At 53.2% G+C, this 24758-nt stretch overlaps 1 protein-coding gene across 1 annotated transcript in view; it reads right to left on the reverse strand.

Annotated features, from left to right (window-relative positions):
- Positions 1 to 4320: 4320 nt before the first annotated feature.
- NPAS1 (neuronal PAS domain protein 1) overlaps positions 4321 to 24758 on the reverse strand; it is a 96110-nt gene continuing 75672 nt past the window's right edge. Inside the window, exons 6-12 of the mRNA XM_039511042.1 lie at positions 23351 to 23531; positions 21906 to 22021; positions 21011 to 21207; positions 20352 to 20458; positions 17548 to 17695; positions 10524 to 10630; positions 4321 to 8619 (exon numbers count right to left, since the gene is read on the reverse strand). Coding sequence (XP_039366976.1) covers positions 7355 to 8619; positions 10524 to 10630; positions 17548 to 17695; positions 20352 to 20458; positions 21011 to 21207; positions 21906 to 22021; positions 23351 to 23531 — 2121 coding nt within the window. The 3' untranslated portion in view covers positions 4321 to 7354. The remainder of the gene's footprint in view (positions 8620 to 10523; positions 10631 to 17547; positions 17696 to 20351; positions 20459 to 21010; positions 21208 to 21905; positions 22022 to 23350; positions 23532 to 24758) is intronic.

The raw sequence follows: 24758 nt of genomic DNA on the forward strand, positions 1-24758 counted from the left end.
GCTTTATTGTAAATAAGACACTGTGGTGGCTGCTTTATATTTATTTAACATTTTCCAGATTGGCAGTGGGAATTAGCACTAGAAAAATTGGATCATCGAACAGAAACATGGCTGCAGGAGACCCTGCTTTGGTAGCAGATGGATTGGTGGGACGGCTTCCCAGCTGGGAGCTTGCATTGCTGTCAAAATGCATCTCTGATGCTTTTAAAAAGCTGGCTGTCCATTGAGATCCTGTGCTCCCGTCTCCCACATACATCCCATGTCTGTTCTGCCAGGTATGCAGAAGCTGGAAATTTTAAGCCAAATTTAGCTGATGCTCCCTAGAAATGTTGAATCGCAACAGTATCCCATGGAGCTCGATCCTGCTGCCCTGGCGTACGTTGTAAAGTTAGCACATCACATTGAGGTTACTCACTGTGCCTCTTGAGCCCATTTTACATCCAGGTCAGTTAATGTTTGTATTAAAAACATCAAAACAAAACAAAACTGCTCTCTTCCTGTGTCTGAATGAAATGTACACTCTAGGATTACTCTGCTTTCTCACCCTCCCCATAGCCACTTGCAGAAAGGGCCTGATTACGTTGTTATGCAGGTTAAACTTCCATTGATTTCCATGAATTTTGTTTCCATAAGGGCTACAGGATCAGGCCCTCATGTGTGCTGCCCTTTCTCTGCTGTTGCTTTGAGAGAGGAACAGTTGTAGCTTTTTTTTAAATTGCTGTTGAACTCCACAAGCACCAATCCGGGAAGCGTAAGACTGGGAGTTAAGAGAGTACGGTTCCAGTCCTACCCTTGCTGCTGCTTTGCTCAGGTCACGTATTGCTCTTTGCCTCAGTTTAGTTATCTCTAAAATGGAATATAATTGCCTACTTCTTGGGTATAAGGTTTGTAGAGCATACTTGAGATCCTCCAGTGGGAGGAGTTAAGGATAGGCAAAGTATTTATTTTTGATCTATAAAACTGTTTACTTAGGGTATGTCTACACTACCCGCCGGATTGGCGGGCAGCGATTGATCCAGCGGGGGTCGATTTATCGTGTCTAGTCTAGACGCGATAAATTGACCCCTGAGCACTCTCCCGTCAACTCCTGTACTCCGCTGCCGCGAGAGGCGCAGGCAGAGTCGACGGGGGAGCGGCAGGAGTCGACTCACCACAGTGGAGACGCTGCGGTGAATAGGTCTAAGTACGTTGACTTCAGCTACGTTATTCAGGTAGCTGAATACATGTGGGTGGAAATGACCCTGTGAATAGCTAGAAGTAAGGCCACCTATCAGTGCAAATAAAGGGAGGGAAATGTGATGCAACCAATTAGAAACCTCACCCGGTTGTGACTGCATCTGTTCCCCTTCCCCAAACATTATTACTTTCATTTCTTCCAATGGTTGGTTTTCACTGGTCTGAACAATCATTTGCCACGTTGTTCATTTGAAACTTCACGACGTTGTGATCTGGAGGCTTGATCCATCCTGCAAGGCAGGAAACAAAATCAAGGGCCTGGATCCTTGACTCTGGAGAACACACTTTATACTTCCTTGCTCCATGGGCTGCCTCTGTGCCAGATGTAACTTTTACTGGCATTCTGAGTTACGCTGGCTGGCCGCAGCTCCAAAGTGCTGATGTGCTCGCAAAACATCAGATAGAGAAATCCTGGCCATGCCTTCTACACCAATGGGGTGTGGTGTGGTGTAGAAACCTCTCTACCAGTTCTGCCCTATTGGATGCGTCTATGCTGGGAGGATCTCCCAGGGGGCTGGTTATGTTGGCTTTAGGGTCAGAATCTCCAGGCACTGCAATGCAAGTATTTTCCCAACACAACACCAGGGATAGCAGCTTTTACAAAGTGCTCTAAAACCCCCAGCCGAAAGATGCAAAGCCTGTGCAGATAATTAGGTGTGAGGCTTTTTATAGTCTCCTGACATCCCTCCAACAAAATCTTCTTACTTTGTAGGAATAATGGAGGACAATATTAGTCTCTCTCTGAATTAGAAAGTCTTGCAGTTGGTATCCTAGCACCTCATGTGTGTGGAATAAATACTAAGAGGACCTTATGGAATTATTCCAGCTTTACACTAGTTTGATATAGCAGAATTTGGCCCCATCTCTCGGCCTCCAGGAAATGACGCTTGTGAAAGCCAGGTGATAAAGACACGTTGGCTATTTTTCAAACCAGAGGTGGCAACCCGTTGATTTAAAGCCTCTCTGGGCAACGCATAGTTCGCAAAGGCAATGTCCCCAAGGGGTGTGCACTGGAAATGACTCCGCTCCAGGCATTAGCAATTGATGTAAATGACCTTCAGAGCATTTGGCATTACGGGCTTCCGGAAGGTGAGGAGTTGAGCAGATGGAATGCGTTAATGGCAGTTTTCGTAACTAATGCAAAACATACCTGGACCATTTTCCTGTGCTGCAGCCTCGGCGGTGTACTTAATCTGCTTTGCACTGCTGTAGCATCTCTCGTGAGGGTTTCACTGTCTTGCTGATCTCTCCATCTGACCTGCTGCTTTTGCCTGGCCTTTCTAATGACGATTAGCTCTCTTCCCTTTCTGAGGCATCTGCCTTTTTTCCTTATTAGTTGTCCACCTGTTTAAATTATGCTGTAAACTTTTTGAGGCAGGGACTTGTCTGTTAAAGCACCATGCTGGCATGTTGTGTGTGTTGTGAATAAATCATATAGGACTGTCAGTCTGGCACTTTCACTAATAGCTATTGTGAAAACTTTTTTCTCCAGTTTATAAACTCTGCCCTATTTCCCTATGGTACCTGCTGTTCAGCTCATTTGACTAGCACCTTTTGAAATACCCAAGAGGAACGATGCCCAAGAGATTAGATGAGCCCTCTAACTACCCTGGGATTTGCAAATGCTGCCAGTCCTCATTATTTTGAAGCAATTTCTACATGAATCTTTCACAACCAGCCCACCCTCTGATAGCTGCTTTCTATGACGGATGCAGCAGCTGGCACAATAAAGTTTGTAGAAGTTTACACTAACATCACATAAAATTTCCTCCCATTGAGTTTGAGTGCAACTCTTGCCTACACTGATGTACTTGAGCAAGATGAAGCAATGTCGGATGGTGGTTATTCATGAAGCATGGTCTAGTGATTAAGCAAGGGATTAAATCCTCGGTTATGTTTTCAGCTCTGGGAAGGCTTATAGTCTAGTGCTAAGTGTAAGGGATGGGCTTGTTTTGGTATTCCGGGGTTTTATCCCCTGCTCTGACACTGTCTGGGTCTGTGGCCAAGTCAGTTTCCTCATCTGAAAGGGAGAATACTTACCCAGATCTACAGAAGAAAACTGCCGTCGAATATGAAAGCCTCTAAGCAGATGATTGAATGTGAAACATAACTGACTAATAATTATTTTATTTCTTTAAATGCCATGCCTGCATGAAATCTAATGACAAAGGAGAGTGTAAGCAGTAAGAGATGGAGCAAGAACGGAACAGAAAATGCAAAGAGCCGTGGAAGGTTCTGCTGCTCTCTTTCCTAGACCCAAAAATGTGAGGGGGCTTTTATAACTTATCTCAGAAGCGCTGTTGAGTCCAGGGCTATATCTCTGAAGGCCTTGTTTTTAATGCACTGTCCAGCTGCATTTCCTGTGAGAGGGATTAAAGTAGGGACCATCCATCTGCCCAATTCCTGTCAGTCTGAAACCTTTTCAGGTATTCTGAAGCACAGCTTTGGAAAGTCGGACAAAGTGAGTTTTGCTGTTGTGAAAATCACTTCCATTCTCCTTTAAATCTGCTAGCAAATACCCATCCGATCCAGTCATCATTAAAAATACAGTGGGTGCTTCTTCACAGATAGTGGGCTGTTGACTGACAGATTCTGGGCCTCTACTATAGAGGCAGGGGTGAATGTGTGTCTGAATTCCCTGATACCAAACTGAAACCCACTCCCCAATTTAAGGCATGTTTGCAAGCAAATAGCCTGATTTTCAGAGGTCATGCACTCACAACTCCCATTGGAACTGGCAACAGTTGTGGGTGCCAGCACCTTTGACAATCAAATCCTTGGTGGTTCACGATGGGTTTCCATCCCCCCTAGGCCCTGTGTCTTGCTGGGGTGCTGTTCATATTGCTCACCTGACACGTTCTGCTGCTGTTCCCTGGCATTTCATTCGTTTCATGCTTTCTTCTCATTAATCCAAAAGGGGAGAAACAAGTTGATTCCTTATTTATTTTTTATTTTTTTAAATTTTATTTTCATTGAAATCCTGGACTGCAGAAAGCAGCCACAATGACAACACCCAGTCAACGATGGAAGCTACCTTCATCGGACGAATGGGAATGAAAAAATTAAAAAAACAGAGATCCTTCAGCAAAAATTACAGAAAAAGAACATGGCATACAAGCGCTACTGTTTGGGGGTGGGGTTGGGTTTTGTTTAACAATTATACAAATCTCTCTCTTTTTTTAATAAGTGCTAAAAGTCATGACATCCGTTTACCTTTTTAAGTGCAGCCAATGGAGTTGTCTCTTTGTATCCTTTTGTTCTCCTAGCTTGCGGGAAGGAAGGGGTTCAGAGGTGGCTCTGGCCCCACCCTGAGGGCTTGTTTTTGTTGGATCATTCAGTTGAAGTGCTGTGTTTGCATGGGGAGGGAGTGGACTGCTGGGAAGAAGCTCTGTAGTACAATGCCAGCCTGTCAGACTAGTCACTGGTTCAAATCCAGCCCCGTGTGACCATGAACAATGCTCGCTGGAGTGCAGTGATCTGGGAAATTAGTTGATCTTAATTTAGTTCCTAGTTGGCCCCACTGCAGTTCTCCCTCTTGGCAATCTCAGTGCAAAAGCCATGGATTGCAGAGACCACAGAAATGGAACTTGTCCTCATCCCTAGTGGGGGGGCTGACCAGGGCAGGGGTGAGGCACCGTGGCAGGGGACAATGTGAGAAATAGGGAGCCAACGCTGCCTCTGCTGTACCGCCTCTGCTTGTGATTAGACTTCAGCTGGCAGGGCTGTCACTCCCAGATTCACAAAGGCGTTTAGGCATCTAAATCTCTGATTCGGGCACCATCCCACTCCACAACCCCCCCTGCTTGACATAACCGTGTAGTTGCTTAAACTCAGTGCCTAAATGTTCCCGGGTACCCAAGTTTCTGCCTCTGGGCATATGCACAATGCCTCATTCAAGGCATCTGGCTGTCTATCTCATGCGCAGGCCCCAGCATGATCTACACACCTGAGGAAGACAGGCGTTTGCTTGCGAGTCCTGAGCCAGTGGGCATGCTCCGAGCACACCTCCTGCTTGGGTTCTATTCGAATCTGGCCAGAGAAGAAGGTGATGCTGCCCGCTTCATAGATTTTAACTCAGTGGTCAGAACACTCACCAGGGTGTGGGAGGCCAGATGGTGAGAGAGGATTTGAACAGGGGTCTCCCAGCTTTTAGGTGTGCCCTAACCAATGAGAGATCCTGATGGGCTCTCAGATTCTCCTCTTGAAGTTGTTCCCCTTTGGATAAATAAATAGAGGAATCAGGGGGACTGGACTGTGGGTGGAAGCCCTAATCACAGATTGTCCGTTGTTCTTACACACACTGGTCAAATGACCATTGAAGCGCTTATCGTGTGTCTTAAGCAACACTTGAGAGAAAGGTGAGTGCAAATGCTCTTGCTCTAGCTTGGGTTCAAATGCTCTTGCTGTAGCTTAAAAGCAAATGCAATTTGCAGCTGTGCGGGCTGGATTTCAGCTGAGCCCAGCTAGTGTTTGATTCAGGACCAAGTGCTGAAGCCACTGGAAGCTCACCCCCTCTTAGGAAAAAGGCCCTGCAGTGAAGATGATCGTAAAGAGAAGAACAGGAACTCTCCAGCCAAGCTGCCAGAGCAACCTGGAAACCCTTTTCTTTGTATCCAGCTTCCATTCATCCTTCCTTGAATAGGAGAAAAACACCCAGCGGCGTTGGGGGAGAAGCCTCTTTTACCAATCCCCCCTCCTCCTAGGGAGGAATAAAAGGAAGTTTGCTGCTGGCACAGAGCGGGGTAGCAGAATGCCTGGCCAAAGAACATAAGAACGGCCGTACTCGGTCAGACCAAAGGTCCATCTAGCCCAGTATCCCGTCTTCTGACAGCGGCCAAGGCCAGGTGCCCCAGAGGGAATGAACAGAAGAGGCGATCACCAAGTGATCCATCCCCCGTCGCCCACTCCCCAAGAGCAAAGCACTCTCTTTATTTTGTTAATAATCTGCAGGGAAAAGCACTTAAGCCTAGTTAGCCCTTACAGAGCATGGGGCCAAACTGCTCCGTGGGTCAGAAAACAGGCATAAGTGGCCAATTAGTCTGACCCGGAGCTATGTGCGGCTGGGACACGACTGAAACTTACACGCCGACGAGGCCAACAGGGTTGGGAGGCGTAAGAGAAGCAGCCACCTGGAGGCGGTAAGATAAAGAGGAGGTGATGAGGGATGGGCACGTTGTCTTACACATTAAAGCAGCTGTGGAGAGGGTGTAAGTCACCTCATTTTGCCTTCCCTGCCGAACAGAATAAGCAACTCACTTTGCTCCTTGTGCCCTCCCACTGCATTTACCCCACAGATTTCCAAGGAAGCTGCATCCGTTTGCTCCAATTTACGTTGCTCTCTCGGGGTCTTGGCTTCCCCAAACCCTGTTCTGCTCTCAGTTACCATGGAATCACTCCAGATTTTACCCCTGTGTCAGAAGGGGAACAGAATGTGGCCCCCAGCTTCAAAAAATCGGGCTGATCTTCAGCTCCATAATAAGTGCCTGGCAGTAAGGATTGATTAACGTTTCTACAGCATTTTGAAGCTGGAAAAGTACTAGGGGCCAGATCCTCTACTGCTGTAAATCAGCCTAGCTCCATCTTTCGACGGAAATCGGACCATGTCACGAGGGCAAAGCATCCTTTCTTCCCATGCACCATTATGCATTAATGGGAGAAAAGGCAAAGAAGGGAAGGAAGCTCCTCCTGCTTTTAAAGAGATAAATCAGGAAATGGGGGGTGAGCTGATGCTTGCTGTGATTCTGGCTTTTCCACAAAGGGGAAGATTTTAAAAGTGCAGATTCTGTTCTCTGGTGTAAATCTGGAGTAACTCATGGACCTGCTTTGGATTTACACCAATGTAACAGGAGCATCTGGCCCGGAAGGGTAAAGCTATGAAGCAGGGAGCAGAATACTGATTTGTGCTGTGATTTAGTCAGGGAGGGGGGGAGGGGAATGAGACATGAGGATTGATTCCAGAATAAAGATTTTTTTCCCCTGCTTGAAACATCCAGCAGCTCATGCGGTCGTGAGCCCACGAGATGAGTTTCAAAGGAGCACGGACTTCAGCGCAGAGCTCAGTGCAGAGACAGTTCAGGGTGGCGTGTCTAGCGAGACGCCTTCAGGGCAGCCGCTTGGCTTAGTCCTCTTTGCGCTCTGCGGCTGACAGGCTGTGGATGCCGCCGCTGGCCACGGAGAAGGGCAGCGTAGAGAACAAGGATTCGGCGGCCGTGAAAACGCCCCCCGCGGTGCCTGAAATCTGCGCCAAACCGGTGGCGCTGGCTGAGTTCCCAAACGGCGCCACCATGTTGAGCCGCTGGATGTGGTGGTACATGAGTTCCATGGAGGTCTTGGACTCCGCGCTGCCGATGTCCATGAGGTTGATTGCGTGGGAGGCAGGCAGCACGCTGCCAGGCACCGCCAGGGTCACGTCGGCCGGGGCGTATCGGATAGTGCTGGTGGTGTAGAGGCTCTGGGAGCCTGTGGTGCTGGCGATGCCATGGTGCCCGCCAAGCTGGTGCACCAGCGGGAGGACCACGTTCCCCGCGTGGAACCGCTGGAGAGCCTCCATCTCGCCAGGATAGACCAGGGGGGCGAAGGGCGTCGACGTGGCCCTTTCCTCGCACGGTGAGCCTGAGAGCGGGGGGGAGAGCGTTTCAGCTGAGGGGGCCGGCAGCATAGCCCGGGGAGAGGTGCTGAAGGGGGTCTTGGCCAGGCCCCCACTGCTGTCCATCTCGGGAGGGGTGAGGACAGAGTCCGGGATGGAGACGTACAGGTGCGAAGTGGCTTGCCTCAGAATGGGCTTCTCCAGGTTAAGTGCTTTGCTCACAGTGTAGGGGGGTCCCTCGTGGAGGGCATCCCGGGCAGAGGGGTAGGTCCACAGGGCGGCCTTGTCGTACTTGGGAGCCTGGCTCTGCTCCGTCTTAATGCTGAGCGCCGCGCTGGCTTTCGGCGGGTAGCTCCTCTGGGTCTGGATGACGGAGGCGAACTCTGATGTGCAGGGCCGGCTCGGCCCCGCGTTCCGCCCTGCCGCCATATTGTACCCGTTCACCCTCCTCTCCAGCGCCACCGGCTGGGGCGGGAGATCAGGCTCCTCCTCGCTGCCGCTGTCCGACTCCTCGGTGCTGACGAGCGAGGCCTCCCGGGGGGGGCTGTCCGGCTGGAACTCCAGCTTGATCCGTTTACTCCGGGGCCCCCTGCGCCTACTCTCGGCGTCGCTCGCCCCAGCTCCTTCCGACATCTCCTCATCCTTGTAGCTTGTTTCCGGGCTGCTGGCATCGTTCTCCGCCATGGAGCAACGGGCCCCGTCATCCGGGCTGTTCCGGGAGTAACCTTTGGCCAAGGCCCCAGCCGCTTTGGGCAGAAACTGGTTCCCCTGCTTGTGTTCCGGCCCATGGTCGCTCTCTGGAAAGGAAGAAGAGAAAGTGATTCAGGAGCAGCCTACTCAGCAAGGGATCTGGACGGAGGTTGTTAAACTCCACCTCGCTGCTTTCTGCCAGCAGGCGATGGCTTTATTTTATCTAACAAAACATTTTTCCAGAGCGACACCTAATGGGAGTTATAGCCCACTTTATAGCTGCTTCCTACCAGCAGGGCAGCTAATGATCACAACCTCCGGGCAAACCGGCAATGCAAAGTCAACGCGGCATGTTTCCTCTTAGACTGTGTCCCTCCTGCCAGGATGGATCTCATTCCCAGCCTCATGGCCAAAGAGGAGAGGAAAAGATTAGCTCCCTTAATAAGATTGTACTTTTCTTCCATCCGAGTATTACAACACCGGTTCCTAGCGTCGCAGTGCTCACCACCTCTGCTATACAGACGGAAAAACCAAGATGCTGAGGAGGGGCTGAGGTCACACTGTACCAGAACCAGGTACCAGGCGACCCAATGCACAGGGCTGTGCACTAATCACTAGCCCAAGCTGCCTGTCTCCAGGGTTGTCTGTAACTTCAATGCAATAGGATTCCTTCATGCTCTGGGCTGGTTAAGGGCCCAAACTTGGATCCTATCTCTAGGGCAATGCATTGGAAGTGGGGAAATGCTGCTCGGGTCCCATCTATTCCATTCTTCACCAAGGGCCAGTGCTGGTTTCTTCCCTACACGTAGAGCTGGTCAGAAAATGGGTATTTTCCATGATTTTTTTTTTAATTAAAAACAACTAGATTTGGAAGGATTAGTTTTTTGTCGGTAAATGCTGATTTCGCAAGGGGGGTGCCTCAGGGCAGAGGGGGGGAGCTGCCGCGGGGGGAGGCACCTCACGGTGGGAGTGCGGGGGGGAGGAGGGCTCAAGGTGGAAGTTTTGCCTAGGGCGTGAAACATCCTTGCACCGGCCCTGCATGACCCTATGATATAATTTATCATATGCCAAGAGAGGTTAATTAAGATGAGGCTGTGTCTAGAGTGAAATTTACGATGCTTTGCCCTGCTGTGGCATCCTTCCCCTGAGGATCTTAAAGCACTTTACAAACATTCAGTCAGAAAGCCCCATGATACTTGCCCCCGCAATGGGTAGGAGAGATGACGTATTTCACCCCTCCCTGAAATGCAGCCACCTCTGGGGTGGGATGCAGCAGCCTGTTAAAAGCCATAGAACAGGCAAGGAAGGGAACATGAACCCCGCATGTATTTGAAATTGCAGAAGGATTAGGGGAAGCTAACAGTTCTTGCCCAAACTGGAATTTGGCCAGGATGCAGGGGGTTAATGTGTGTGAAGCACTGGAGCTCTGCGTCAGTCCGAGCTTGGCGAATTTACACCAGCTGAGGAAATGCCCTCAGGTTGCTGATGAAAATGATCCTTAATGATCATGGAGTCAGGGCTTCATTTTTACCCCTTATCTGCAAGCCCAATTCTCCCATAACACAGCACCCCCCAAACCAAAGCGGGATGACTTAGAAGGGAGAGAACTCCTTTCTGGATAGCCCCCCACCCCCTGCAGCACGGAACCTCCCCGAGCCACAATGGGGCTAGGAATGGCTTAGAAGAAAGAGCCCCCCCCCTGCTCACCGACAGAGATGGGGCTGGGACTCCCAGTCTGGGGCATTCATAGATTGTAAGGCCTGAAGGGGCCACTGTGATCATCTAGTCTGACCTCGCTGTGTGACGCAGGCCAGAGAACTCCCCTGAGTTAATTCCTTCATAGTGGATATATTGGCAAAGCCAAAGCTAAAATACCCATCGCAGTGCAGCAGTGAGCTGGAGGCCTGCGGCTACCGCTCAGAGCATTGGTAACCTATGGTCCCTGGAATGAGGCAGGTGCTACCAGAACATCCTGTCGCTGGCTCGGCTGCAATCTGGCCAGGGCTTTTACCTTTGAAGTCAGGTTCCAAGTCAGACACGTCGGAGGCATCGGTCTGTCGGGCTGGAATCCCAGGCAGCTGGAAGATGTCCAGGGCCGTGTTCTTACACTCGGGTTTGCTAAAAGGGTTTGGCAAAAGTAAATCAGAGAAACAACAGATCAGCTTGTTCCCTCCACTGATGGGATTTCTGTAGCACAAGCTTAGGTCTTGTGGGAGGCAGCGTGGACTAGTGATTAGAGCAGGGAACTAAGCACCAAGACTCCTGGGTTTGAATTCAGGGTCTGGAAGGCGAGTGATTAGAGCACGGTGGGATGACTGGGACTGAGGACACCTGGATTCTATCCCCAGCTCTGGGAGTGGAGTGGGGTCTAGAGGTTAGAGAGAGGGGAGGGGGCTGGGAGTCAGGACTCCTGGATTCTATTTCACTTTGGAAGTGAATTCAGCTAAATCGAATTAAGTCCATTCTAATTCTGGATAAGAGCATCCACAGAGGGGTTTAGTTCAGTTAAACTAATCCATTTTAAAAGTGAATTCAAACTAAACTTTCCTGAAACTATGTCTACACTAGAAACTGCACAGCGGTACACCTGTAGTAAATCCACCTTGCCAATCTAGTGCTGTTTGCATTGGGGTTTAGGTTGACTTAACTATGTCTCTCAGGGGTGTGAATTTTTTGCATCCCTGAGTGAAGTAGCTGAGTCGATCTAATTGTCTCGTTTAGACCACCTCTGAGTGTCTCTGTACAGACAAGCCCGTAGGCACCTAGGAGATTTAGGTGCCTGTCAGTGGCATCTAAAGGGTGGACTTAGGTGTCTAAGTAACTTGCCCAAGGTCACAGACAGGTTGTGACGGAGCTGAGACTTTAAACCAGGTCTCTTGTGGCCCAGTGTAGTACTCCTATCCCCCAAGCCTCCCTAGAACGGGCCTCCCAAAGGAGACAGAGCAGCGTGTGCTGATCCTTGGTAGACTGCTAAGCCTGCCGGGAGGCCATGAAATTAAACCAACTGCGCCCCTAACAAAAGAACTGAAGAAGGAAAACTTGATTTCAAGCTGACACAGCCAGCCACCTGCAGGCTGGTCTCTGCAAAACAACTCCACTGGGGCTATGGCCTTATTGTCCAAGAACAAACAGGGACAGATTGGAAATCGCAAGCTCTCTCTCTTAGAAAACAGCCAGCTTTGGGGTTTCATTGTTTACGGACGGGCAGAGTTGGATCCGATTCAAATGAGCCGTCCCCTGCAAACGGCTCTGCCAGAGCTCGGAGCGGGGAGGAAGGGGAAAAGCACAGGGCCAAGTTCTCCCCTGGTGTAACAGCCATAGTGTCTCTGCGGCACAGTGAGAGGCAGGATGGGTGCTGGTCGGTGTAACTCCCTTGAGGTAGATTGTGCTACACCAGGAGTGAAACTGGCCCACCCTCCTCCACGTCTGTATCAACTCGAATCCAAGGATCCCAAAGCACTTTATTAACAGTAATTAAGCCAGCAGCCCTACAAGGTAGCCATGATGACCCCTCCCCACCCCCATCCTCTTGCAGCAGGTGAAACAGGACACACGCTATTCTAAGCATTCGGCTTTCCCCTCGCTCCCAGCTGAGAGGAGAACCCAGGAGTCCTGGTCCCCTTCTCTAGCCACTTCCTGCTATATATGGGAAGAGAACTACTCACTGGGTTGCACTGTCCTCCCAGGGTTAGCCAAAGAACCCAGGAGTCCTGAGTCCCCCAAGCCCTCTCTGTAAATCACAGTCCCATCCCATATAACAATCGAGCGAGTAACCACTAGCCGGTCTCCCGCAGCCTTACCATCTAGCCCAGCCAGGGCGCATGACTAGGGAGGCTGGGAGAGGCCAGCAACAGGAGCACGCCCCTGAGAACGACCTGCCGATAGTGGGCTAAGCCTGGGGTGGGACGGGGAGGGTCCCCCTTGCCTCGCCTCATCGTTCATCATGTGCTGCTTCCCAGCGAAAAGAAAGTAAATACGTTTCCATTCCAGGAAGGCTGAGAGAAAGTTAATTAGTCTCTGTAATTACAGCACTAATTAACTAAAATACTAATCACCCTGACAAATCATACACTGGTATCTGTAATTACTTACAGGATTAGCATAATAATAGCTCCTTTTGCTTTAGCGGGGGAAAAAAACAGCCATTAATAACCATCTGTTGTAGTCATTCATATATTAATTTATTTTAGATATAAAAAAAAAAAAAACCCTCTCCTCACCAGAGAAAGTGTGTAATGCTGGAGTCGCTTTAATGGTGCAGGTGGGGGAGACACTCCAGACAAGTGGTGATTTTTTGCAGTGCCACACCCACCCTGCGACGTTTGCTCAGAGCTGTTCTCTGAAGCTACGGCAGCCAGTGACCAACATTCATAGACTCCAAAGCCAGAAGGGACCATTGTGATCATCTAGTCCAGGGGTTCTCAAACAGGGGGGTCACGCGGTTATTACATGGGGGGTTGTGAGCTGTCAGCCTCCACCCCAAACCCTGCTTTGCCTCCAGAATTTATAATGGTGTTAAATATATAAAAAAGTGTTTTTAATTTAGGGGGAGGGAGGGTCACACTCAGAGGCTTGCTATGTGAAAGGGGTTACCAGCACAAAAGTTTGAGAACCACTGAGCTAGTCTGATACTCCCCCTCCCCCCCCGTATAACCCAGGCCAGAGAACGGCCTTTCCCCCCCCCCCCCAATTCCTAGGGCAGAGCTTTTAGAAAAACATCCCGTCTTGATTTAAAAATGGTCCGTGATGGAGAATCCACCCCGACCCTGGGTGAGTTGTTCCGATGGTTAATTGCTTTCACCGTTAAAAACGTACGCCTTCTTTTTCGCCTGAATTTGTCTAGCTTCAACATCAGGTGTCACGTCCTGGTGCCTCTCGGCGCTGAAGGGAGAGCCTCCTTGTGCAACTGATGCGAAACAGCACACCAAGCTAACCTGAGGGGTGGCTGCCAGTGAAGGGATATTTACGGCCAGATCCATTGCTTGGGCCTGGTGAAAAGGCCCAGGTGGCACAGCAGCCAGGACACTAGACTATGGGTGTATCCACACTCCAGGTGGGAGTGCTGATCAAGGTAGCACACTAGAAATAGCAGTGTGGTTGCAGCAGTTTGGGCTACCAGTCTTGTACGTGGGTGGCTGGCCCACGCGCTGCTCTGGCTCCGCTGCTGTTTGTACTGCGCTAGCTCGTGTCTGCCCACCCATGTGGGGAATCGTAGAATCACAGAATATCAGGGTTGGAAGAGACCTCAGGAGGTATCTAGTCCAACCCCCTGCTCAAAGCAGGGCCAATCCCCAACTAAATCATCCCAGCCAGGGCTTTGTCAAGCTGGGCCTTAAAATCCTCTAAGGAAGGAGATTCCACCACCTCCCTAGGGAACCCATTCCAGTGCTTCACCACCCTCCTAGTGAAAAAGTTTTTCCTAATATCCAACCTAGACCTCCCCCACTGCAACTTGAGACCATTGCTCCTTGTTCTGTCATCTGCCACCACTGAGAACAGCCTAGATCCATCCTCTTTAGAACCCGCCTTCAGGTAGTTGAACTCTGCTATCAAATCCCCCCTCACTCTTCTCTTCTGCAGACTAAACAATCCCAGTTCCCTCAGCCTCTCCTCATAAATCATGTGCTCCAGCCCCTTAATCATTTTTGTTGCCCTCCGCTGGACTCTTTCCAATTTTTCCACATCCTTCTTGTAGTGTGGGGCCCAAAACTGGACACACTGCTCCAGATGAGGCCTCACCAGTGTCGAATAGAGGGGAATGATCACGTCCCTCGATCTGCTGGCAATGCCCCACTTACACAGCCGAAAATGCTGTTAGTCTTCTTGGCAACAAGGGCACACTGTCGACTCATATCCAGCTGCTCTGTAGACGTCCTGTGTCAGGAGACCTAGGTCCTAGGCCTAGCACAGTGGGGTGAGCCTGGACAAGTCACTTGGTATCCTGGATCCTCCCACAGAAATCAGTACAACAGATGAGGGCAACCCCCTAAATGCCTTTGAGGATCTGGGACTTGCCTCTGTTTTCCCCCTCTCCCACTATCTTTTACTGGGTTTGTGAAGCTCTCAGCACAGGTTAGGGGCTCTGAGTGGGGAGTGGTGTCTAGTGTCTAGAGCAGAGGGGGCTGGGCGCCAGGACTCCTGGATTCTAGTGCCAATGCCGGGAGGGGAGTGGTGTCTAGTGGTTAGAGCAGGGAGGCTGGGCTCCAGGACTCCTGGATTCTACTGCCAATGCCAGGAGGGGAGTGGTATCTAGTGGTTAGAGCAGGGAGGCTGGGCACCAGGACTCCTGGGTCCTGTTCCCAACTCAGGGAGAGGAGTGGTGTCTAGTGGTTAGAACAGAAAGGAGCTGGGAGTCAGGACTCCAGGGTTCTAGGCCCTTCACTGTTGTGGCACTGCACATGTCATTTCCTCTCCCTGTGCCTCCATTTCCCCATGTGACCTCAACCGGGGATTCTAAGTGCTACTGTAGACGACTGTATTTAGGCACCCGACTCCTTTGATTTCAATGCGAGTTAGGCCCTGAAACACCTTTGAGGGCCTCTGTTCCTATACCTGGGCAAACTGGTGCCTGGAATACATGCGAGTGGGGCCCAGCAGAGAGGCACAGCTCTGGGTGTGTCTATCCGAGCAGGACTGTGGGCGATGCAGATTTCCCCCTGCAGCCCCAGCAGGGAGGTGGACAATACAGATAGAAATGGCAGCTACCCGCTGGTCTCAGATCACATTTCCCAGGGTGTCTTCCACACTCTGCAGCTACAGAGAAATATTTCTCAACAAATTACAGCCCTGCTGGAATGGGATGGGGGCAAAGGAGGTTTTCAATCAGGTTTGCTGCTTCTCTCAGCATTTAATAGCCTGTGCAGCTGGATCCTTGTCTACCAGGAACTGCTGCGATGAAGAGTATTAATCACTAAAACACTTACAAAACCATCAGCCAGCCTGGCTGGAAGTGATGGGCAACACACTAGACTAGGAGGCAGGACTCCTGGGTCCCGTTCCCAACTTGAGGTGGGAGCATAGTCTAGAGCAGTGGTCCCCAACGCGGTGCCCGCGTCCTGGCCCCCAGGAGAGCACCCGCCGAAATGCCGCGGCAGGGACGCCTCTCGCTGACGCTGCTTGCCGTCGACAAGTGACGTCATCAAGAGGCGTCGCTCCTGAATTTCGGCAGGGATGCCTCTCGACAGGGGTGAAAGTAACTTACAGGACTTACCAGTACTTGCCGGAGTCCTGAGGGGGGCGTGGCCTCATCTGGAAGGGGCGTGGCCTCAAGATTTAAAGGCCCTGGGGCACCAGCTGTGGCTGGGAGACCCAGGGCCTTTAAATCAACCAGGGCCTCCCAGCTGCAGAGGTAGCTGGGAGGCCCCCAGAGCTCAGGGGCAAATTAAAGGGCCCGGGGCTCCGGCTGCTGCGGGGAACCCTGAGTTTTGCAGGGCTGGGGCAGGTATTTAAAGGGCCAAGAGCTCCTGCCGCTGAGGGGAGCTCCAAGCCCTTTAAATCCTGGCCCCAGCCCGGCCACTGGAGCCGCGGCCGGGATTCAAAGGGCTCTGGGCTGCCCGCAGTCATGGGGATTGGGAGGATCGGTCATTTACTGCGCCTAAGCATGCGCTTGGCGTGCTGGGGCCTGGAGCCGCCCCTGGACACAGTGTGTGTGACAGCTTGTGACACAGAGACTGTGTGTGTGTGTGACACAGAGTGTGTGTGTGTGTGAGACAGTGCAACACAGACAGCCTGTGTGTGACACAGACAGTGTGTGACAGTGAGACAGTGTGATACAGAGACAGTGTGTGAGTGTGTGTGTGACATAGTGTGATACAGCGACAGTGTGTGTGTGTGTGTGACACAGACTGTGTGTGTGTCACAGAGATTCTGTGTGTGTGTGTGAGAGAGACACACACACAGAGAGACAGCGTGTATGCTGGCTGCTGGGAAAGTTTCTGAGATGCCCTGTGCTGTCTCTTGAAGACACTCACTGAAAGCTCTCCTGCTCTGTCCTGAGCCCTGTTGTCTCCCCTCCTCCGCTATGCGGAGATGGGGTACATGGACGGGGGAGAGAGAGTGTGTGTGTGTGTGAGAGAGAGAGAGAGACAGACACTGTGTGAGCAGGGGCGGCTCCAGGCCTCAGCACGCCAAGCGCGTGCCTGGGGTGGCAAGGCGCGGGGGGCGCTCTGCCGGTCGCTGCGAGGGCAGCAGGCAGGCTGCCTTCGGCAGCTTGCCTGCGGAGGGTCCGCTGGTCCTGCGGCTTCGGTGGACCTCCCGCAGGCATCCCTGCGGAGGGACTGCTGGTCCCGCGGCTTCGGACCTCCCGCAGGCATGCCGCCGAAGGCAGCCTGCCTGCCATATTTGGGGCGGCAAAATCCCTAGAGCCGCCCCTGTGTGTGAGCTGGCTGTTGGGGAAATCTCAGAAACAGTGCACTGTCTCTTTAAGAAAGGCACTCAGCCACCCACCCTTTCCCGCAGCAGTTCCGGAGTCCTGAGTCCAGCTGTGGCCCCTCTGCCCTGCTCTGCAGAGGTGGGGTACAGGGGCTGGGGGTGAAGGGACCCCCTGACATCAGCACCCTTCCTTCCCCCCCCCCCTGCACAGCCAGCAAGATGGCCCTGGGAGCAGCTGCAGGAGGGAGCCGCAGGTGGAGAGAGGGGCACCTGTACACATGCCGCCTGCTGTGCTGCTCTCTAATCAGCTGGGCGGCACTTAAATCTCTCCTGCCCTGCCCGGCTTACAGGGAACACAGCCTAGCACTGACCCTGATTGGCTGCTACCGCAGTCCAAACATTAGTTCATCATACAGTGCTCTGGGATCCTCAGACCGCCTGCGCACACAGCATTGCCCTCTCCTGGATGAACTCAGAACAGCTCACCTGTGTGTCCTAGACCCTACAAAGCCAGCAGTTAACGGGGATTGCCCCGGAGCTCAGTGGGTGGCAGCTGCCTGAGCTTTCGGAGCAGGAGGGTCTGCGAATCTATCCCTATTGGCACAGCGTGTGGAACAGCGACACCCCTCTTCTGTAGCTTGCTGATTTGTTCCATGTGATCTCACCTGAGGATGTAATTGACCCAGATCATATTCTTCTCGCTGGGGTTCTTGATATTGACCGAGATGGTGGCACAGGACTGAATCCACACAAAGCCCCCGTTCTTCTGCAGCCAGCGGTAATATTGGGTCACGACCTGGCCTTTTTTCAACACTAATGGAAAAAGAAGTTTGTTAGCTGAAGGCTGCCAGGCCCCACCCCTTCCCCTCTAGCATGAGCACAGAGAGCCAAGAAAGGGGCTTTTACCCCCCCCCACCGCTCAAGATCCCAGCCCCACTTATCACAGCCATGGCTCCTTAATGGTTTATCCAGCTTGTCGTCATCTCGGATGTTTCTGTGGCCCCTTTCATCTCTCTCCAGTGCTGATGTCCCCAGTTCAAGCTGGATGTTGATCAACTGGAGAGGGGTCAGAGAAGAGTCACGAGAATGATACAAAGGATTGGAAAACCGGCCTTATAGTGAGATGCTTCAAGAGCTCAATCTGTTTATCCTAACAAAGAGAAGGTTAAAGGGCGACTTGATCCCAACCTATCAGTAACCATACAGGGAACAAATATTTGATCATGGGCTCTTCAGTCTAGCAGAGGAATGACTAACACAATCCAATGGCTGGAAGTGGAAACGGGACAAATTCAGACTGGAAATAAGTGAGAGTAATTAACAGGGAGAGTAATTAACCATTGGTGCAATTGACCAAGGGCTGTGGTGGATTCCCCATCACTGGCAAGTGTTCAGTGAAGACTGGATGTATTTTTATAAGAGATCTGCGCTAGTTCAAACCTGAATTAATTCAGGCCATTCCTATGGCCCGTGTTAGACACAGGAGTGGCGCCAGAGTTTCTGGCAGAATTCGGGGGGCGGCATTTTGTGCGCTCCCCACGGGGCATGCGGGAGCTTCCGGTTCCACTCCCATTGCGCTGCCGAAGAAGGACCCTCTGCCGAAATGCCACAGGCGACAGCGGCAGTCATTGAGCTGCTCAATTGCCTGCCGCTGTTTTCCGCGGCACGTTGGCAGAAGGTCCTTCTTCGGTGGTGCGATGGGAATGGAACCGGAAGCTCCCATGGGGAGCGCACAAAATGCCACCCCCCGAATCCTGGCGCCCTAGGCGACTGCCTAGAGTCGCCTAATGGAAGCGCCGGCCCGTGTTAGACAGGAAGTCAGAGTAGACGACCAAATATGTTAAGGGCTGTTATAAAGAGGATGACGATCACGTGCTCTCCGTGTCCACTGGAAGTAGGACAAGACGTAATGGGCTTAATCTGCAGCGAGGGAGATTGAGGCGAGATATTAGGACAAACTTTCTAACTCGGGGGAGTGAAGCTCTGGAACAAGGGAGGTTGTGGACTCCCCTTGGTTGGAGATTTTTAAGAACAGACTGTCAGGGCTGGTCCAAGTTTACTTGGTCCTGCTTCAGTGCAGGGGGCGGGACGTGATGACGTGTCAAGGTCCCTTCCAGCCTGACATTGCTATGATCACAGTGGTCCCTTCTGGCTTTTGAAGCTGCCTGACTCCATAGCACATGCCAGGGCCCGGCCCAAAGTTTTGATAGGTTAAGGGCTAGTTTTTATTAATAACGGATTGCACCTTTCATCCAAAGCTGCTTTCATGCTGCATATAAAGACCCCAGTCCAGCTGCTCCCTCTCGAGGGTGGGATGCAGCAGTTGTTTGAACATCTGCCTTGCAGTTTAGGCCAGGAAGTGTAGAAAGAATCCTGCGTCCAGTTGAAACTGGAGTAGGCAGGGGAGTGGTTTAGGGAGCAGGGATTTAATCGCCAGGGTTGGGATCTCGCCTGGACAAGCAGGGGTTAAATGCTTGGATTCTGACAGGGATATTCAGCGGATTTTTAATTATCACAATTTGCAGTTTACGAAGAACCTTGGGGCTCAGCAAGACTTGCCTGGGATCCGGCACATCAGGTCTGCTGGGGAAAGGACAGGGCTGATGGAAGATCTTGCTGGACAGGCAGTGCCACACACCCGCCTGGAGGAAATCCAGCTATGGACTGAGCGCATGCAGCACGGCCAACCCCTTTGCCAGGGAGAGCACCCCACCCAGGAGGGGCAATCAGGGAGGCAGGAACTGAACCCCTCTCACAGCAAACATGACGCAGCCGGAGTTCAAAAAGCAGCTACGGTGGCAACTTTGGAGCTGCTCCTGACACTGGAGAGAAGCAGCTTAGACCCAGATCGGCGCAGGCAGCTTTACCCAAGCGGAACAAAATGTCGCACAAGACAAAGAGCTAGAGGGCAGGGGCGTCTCCTGCAGAGGAGGTGAGGAGGAAGGAGAAACCATTGGCAGAGACAATTCAGCAAGTATCCCAGGAGAGGATGGGGACACAACTTTCCTTTGCACTAGGAACCCGGAGCCATCCAGCACGCAGGCACAACTTGCTGTGTGTCAGGGTAGCACCTTGTTGTGCTAGGGGCTGGACCCACACCCCCAGGGAGAGACAGTCCCCACCCCGAAAAGCTGACACTTGAAACAGACCAAGGAAGGCTGATTAACCTCATTGTACAGATGGGAGAAATTGAGGCACAGAGATATTTTTTAAAAAGTGATGCAGGCTAGGGGATCTGTGGCACATGTGGGACTCAAAGGCTAGTCTCTTGGGTGCCCAGTGCCTCACTCCCACAGCACTTCCTGCCTCTGGCTGATGAAATTTGAAAATCCAGCAGAGAGCCTTGCCCGCTGGGTTCTGAAACGTCCCTTTATATTCCTGTCCCCTCCAACGTGGCATGGACCCTTCACCCCGGAGGGAGGAAGAGCTGGAGCAAACCAGAGCAGGGGACCGTAACTGGGATGCTTACAGTCCAGGTGGCTCTGCCGGATTCCTTCCACGTCCTCGCCATGGATAAACTGGTAGCAGCTTTTCCCTACCAGCTCCGAGGGGCATAGGTCCATATAATCGCTGATCCTGTGGGGGAAGGAGAGGCGGGGGGGTTATAAAGGCAGGGAGAAGCAGAGAGAGATGGGAAAGGGTGGACCAGCTGAACGCCATCCCCTGTCCCGACACAGAGACTGGCTAGGAAGGGGTGCCGACCTGGCATGCACCAGGATGCTGTTGGATGGTAGGGGCCAGAGCCTGAGCCTGGGTAAATTGGCGCAGCTCCACTGATTCCAGTTGACACTAGCTGGGGGTCTGGCCCTATTGACTCTAATGGAGCGACAGCCGATTCACACCAGCTGGGGATCCGGCCCCATCAACGCCAAAGGGGTGACGGTGGCTTCACACCAGTTGGGGCCCTGGCTCCCAGAAAGGGAACGGATCCCTTGTAGCGGGACGAGAGAGAACCCAGACTACAAGGCTGTATCAGGTATTAACCTGAGGCCAAAACAAAAGGCACAGGCCAATTTTATCTCTGACATCACTGCAGTGACTCCAGACTTACTCCCAGATGGCTGTGTGCAGAATCTGGCCCTAACGCCACCGAGTCACTCCGGACCCAGCCGTCTGCCCGGGACCCACCTGCTCTCACAGTACACGATCTGCAGATCCATGTTGACCCGGAACACAAACATGTGGCACTCGATGCGCACCTCGCTGAGCGTGGACGGCGGCAGCGTGTGGGCCAGAGCCACCAGCCCCAGGACTCGGCTGAGGACCGAATGGGCGTGGGAGAAGGACGGCAGGCGGGGGCGGAGACGGCCAGTAACGTGAATCACCTGTGTGTGGCGGGGGGGTCGGAGAGAAAGAGAGAGGGGTGTGTATGGGCGGGGAACATTTATTCACTGAGACAGCATCCTTGTGCCGTACCACTGACGGAGAGCCTGGGCCCCTAACGCCAGGGCCATGCCAGAAATGAGTCAAAGGGAGCTAAGGGAGTCAGAGAGCAGGATATGGGCAGTCACGCCTAGTGGTTAGAGCAGGAGTCAGCCCAGCTGCCCTCGAGACTGGCTCTGCTGCAGGCCCTGATTCCTGACACACGGTGGGTGCCTCCTGCTGGCGCTGATCCCGCTGCCACGGGCTCCTGGATCCCTTTGAACTTGTGCGCCGTTGCAGAGCTGCCGGCCACGGGGAGAGAAGGAAAGGCTGGCACTAACCATTCACACCTCGGACAGTGGGCAGCGGGGCACAGCCTTAGCTGGGAGGAAGCATCAGGGGCAGGGCCTGCAGGGAGGTCTGAACAGGAGAAAATGATCCAGGCTCAGTAGAGGTGAGCAGCTAGCAGGGAAAGAGGAAGGCTTTTGGTATTTGCATGGAAATTGATCAATCAGGTCTTTGGGAGCATGGAGGGCACAGATCTGATCATCCCCACACTATCAGCCTCTGTGGGAGGACACTGGAGAGATGTGTCCCCACTTGCTAACACGAGAGTTTAGGGGCACTGCACATAGCAGACCACACCCCCAGGCCCCATTACCTTGTAGCCAGAAGTCTTGACGTGCAGCCCTCTCTTGGTCAGGGTGGATTTCATACGGACGAAGAAGGATCGTTCCAGGGCGTCGTGCTTGGGGCGGGCGTGGGAGCCGGCGGGATCTGAGACAGACACGGCGCGATCAGCGTCATTGCTCAGGCACCCGGCAGGCCACACAGCGCGAGGGGGGCGTGGTCATCCACCCCGGGCTCTGGCTAATCACCATGAGGGGCGGGGCCTTTGTCAGAGCGAGGCTGGCCCTCAAATAACTGGGGGTGCGACCGCTTCCGCAGCCCTGTAGGCGTGAGGCGGGCCGCCCCGGATTTAAAAAGCAGGTGGCCTCCTGCGGGGATGGGGGAGGAGTCTGTTTTTCTGCTGGAGTAGGGGCATGGGGCTGTGTCATCTTCCACCTCCGACCCTCTGGGAACAGATCCCTTTGAATCCCAATTCCGCCAGCCCCCGCCACAACCCCCATATGCAAACACCTGCCCATCTCTCATAATTTGGGAGCAGCTGTTTTGCTAAGACTGTGTGCCCCCCATCTCTCTGGCTTGCCACTCCCCCCCCTTAAGAATGGCACCCATCCCCAGTGGAACCCCCCCTCCCTCCAGGAACACACGTCTCCCCCCCTACACCTGCGCCGCTCTGCACCCCCCAGCAATGCAGAGGAGGGGCCGCTGTCTGCTTTCCGTCTGGGGAGGCAGAGCGTGCTCCGGGCTGAGCTTTATATCCCATTCTCTTTTACGCGCCTGCTTCGTATAAATCTTTTAAAGGTTCCCCAGATAAAAGCCAAGCAGACGGATATCAAATGAGATGGAAGGCGACTGAAGATTCCCTTTCATGTCTCGCCACCCACCAGGCTCCTGGATGCCGGCTCCTCCGCACGGCCCTGGTGTGGTTGTGGGTGTGCGGGGCGGGGAGGCGGGGCCGGACACCGACAACCCCTGGGTGAAGGTGGCTGGCGGGGGCCAGGTGAGTGAATAACCAGCCAGCACAGAGTTTGGGCTCCTGCCCTCCCTAGGGAAGCAGCTCACACAGGAGTGACAAAGGGCTGGGAATTCCAAGGCTCGGGGAGCGGGGCCGGGGACAAAGGGGGGAAGGGAGAGGAAAGGGGAGAGAGAGACTGGGGAAGGGAGAAAGGAAGAGGGGGGAGATGAAGGGAGAGAGGATGGGGGTCTAGTGGTTAGAGCAGGGGGGACTGAGAATCAGGACTCCTGGGTTCTATACCTGGTGGGATGGGAGCGGGGTCTAGTGGTTAGAGCAGGGGGGTCTGAGAATCAGGACTCCTGGGTTCTATACCTGGCGGGATGGGAGCGGGGTCTAGTGGTTAGAGAAGGGGAAACTGGCAGGGACTGCCGGGTTCTTGTCGCAGCCCTGGGGCAGAGGCAGAGGGTTGGGGGAGGGGATGGGTCCACAGGCTGTTTCTGGCCAAGCAGGAGAAGTGGCTTTACCGGGCTCGGAGGCCTCGTTCAGGGAGGAGGAGGAACTGGCCCCGGTGAGGCCTGGGGGTTTCTGGCTCCCCAGCGGGCAGCTGACAGCATCGAAAGGCGGCTTGAGCCCCAGTTGCTCGGCGACCTCAGGGTGATCTCCGGGATGGATGTAGTCAAAGACGCTGCTGCCCGTCAGCTCCACCTAGAAGACAACAGAGATGGGTGGGGGGAGTCAGAGCTGGGCTCCGCTGTTTGGGGAGAGAGAGAAGCTAGCTGGGGTCATTCCCCTCTGGGCTCCCAGCACCTGGGACCACCCCCACCCCCCGCAGGACTCACGCCCAATGTGCCTAACACCAAGCTGGCTGACAGACCCAACCAGCCCTTGGCCGAGTCACCTGGCTTCTCCCCTCCCCACCTTTCTAAGCCAGGCCCTGGTGCTGCCCTGCCAGACAGCCATCAGAGAGGAGAGAGATCAGGAGATTGCGTCTGTGCAGCCCCTGGCACCGTGGGCTACTACCATCCGAATAACTAATAAGGGGATCCAGCCACAGGGGCGACGGAGGAGGGTGAACCCCGGCAGGTCCCCTTGACCAGAACATGCTGCTGTCTCACGGACAGGCATCTCCTCCCCTGGGCTGTGCTCTGGAAGGCTTGCTGGGGATGTGATTAAAAGCCCCAGCGAGCTGACTCAGAGACAGCGCCCCCCCCCCACCAAGAGGGGAAAATAACCTAATTAGTTAGCACAGTTGCCACCTTTCACATGGTAAATAAGCACCACCACCACCACCCAGACTGTCACAATAAGCCAAAAATCAAGCTAATCCCATTTCAAAACAAGCCAATCCCTAAGAACCCCAACACTCTGTGACTAGAGCTCCCCCCGGCGTGGAGTCAGGGCCCGCTGTGAACCCCTGACTCTCTCCCTGCCCTTTGCCCCTGCTTGCCGAGACACGATCGAAAAAACCAAAATGCTACAAGCCAAAAACTAGCCAACAAGCAACTCCCAAGCCAATTAACCCCAAAACAAGCCCCATTTCTGCGTTTTTCCTGTGGGTTTGGCAGATCTGCTAGTTAGCTGATGGCGCATGATACATTTCTGACTGGGCTGAGCGGATGGGATGGCCTGCGATGGCAGGGACCGGACACGATGTGCCAGGAGGTCCCCTCCAGTCCTGGGTTGCCGAGGCGTGGATTGCTCAACAGCCACAGGGGTGAGGTGAGGCTGCCAAGCCGTGGTCCCGGAGAGACCCAGCTGCCTGCCCCCTCTCCTGTCAACCAGGCCTGGCTCTCACTGACCACACAGAGCCGAGCTGCGGCGAATGCAATAAACCTCTGGGCGGAGCGCCGGTTCTGAAGCCCCCCCCCTCCGCCCTCCCCAGACACATGCACGGTGCACCAGCCAGAGCGAGGTCAGCCGGAGTGACCTCCG

This window comes from Mauremys reevesii, linkage group 22 (assembly GCF_016161935.1).
Source record: "Mauremys reevesii isolate NIE-2019 linkage group 22, ASM1616193v1, whole genome shotgun sequence".
NCBI lineage: Eukaryota > Metazoa > Chordata > Testudines > Geoemydidae > Mauremys > Mauremys reevesii.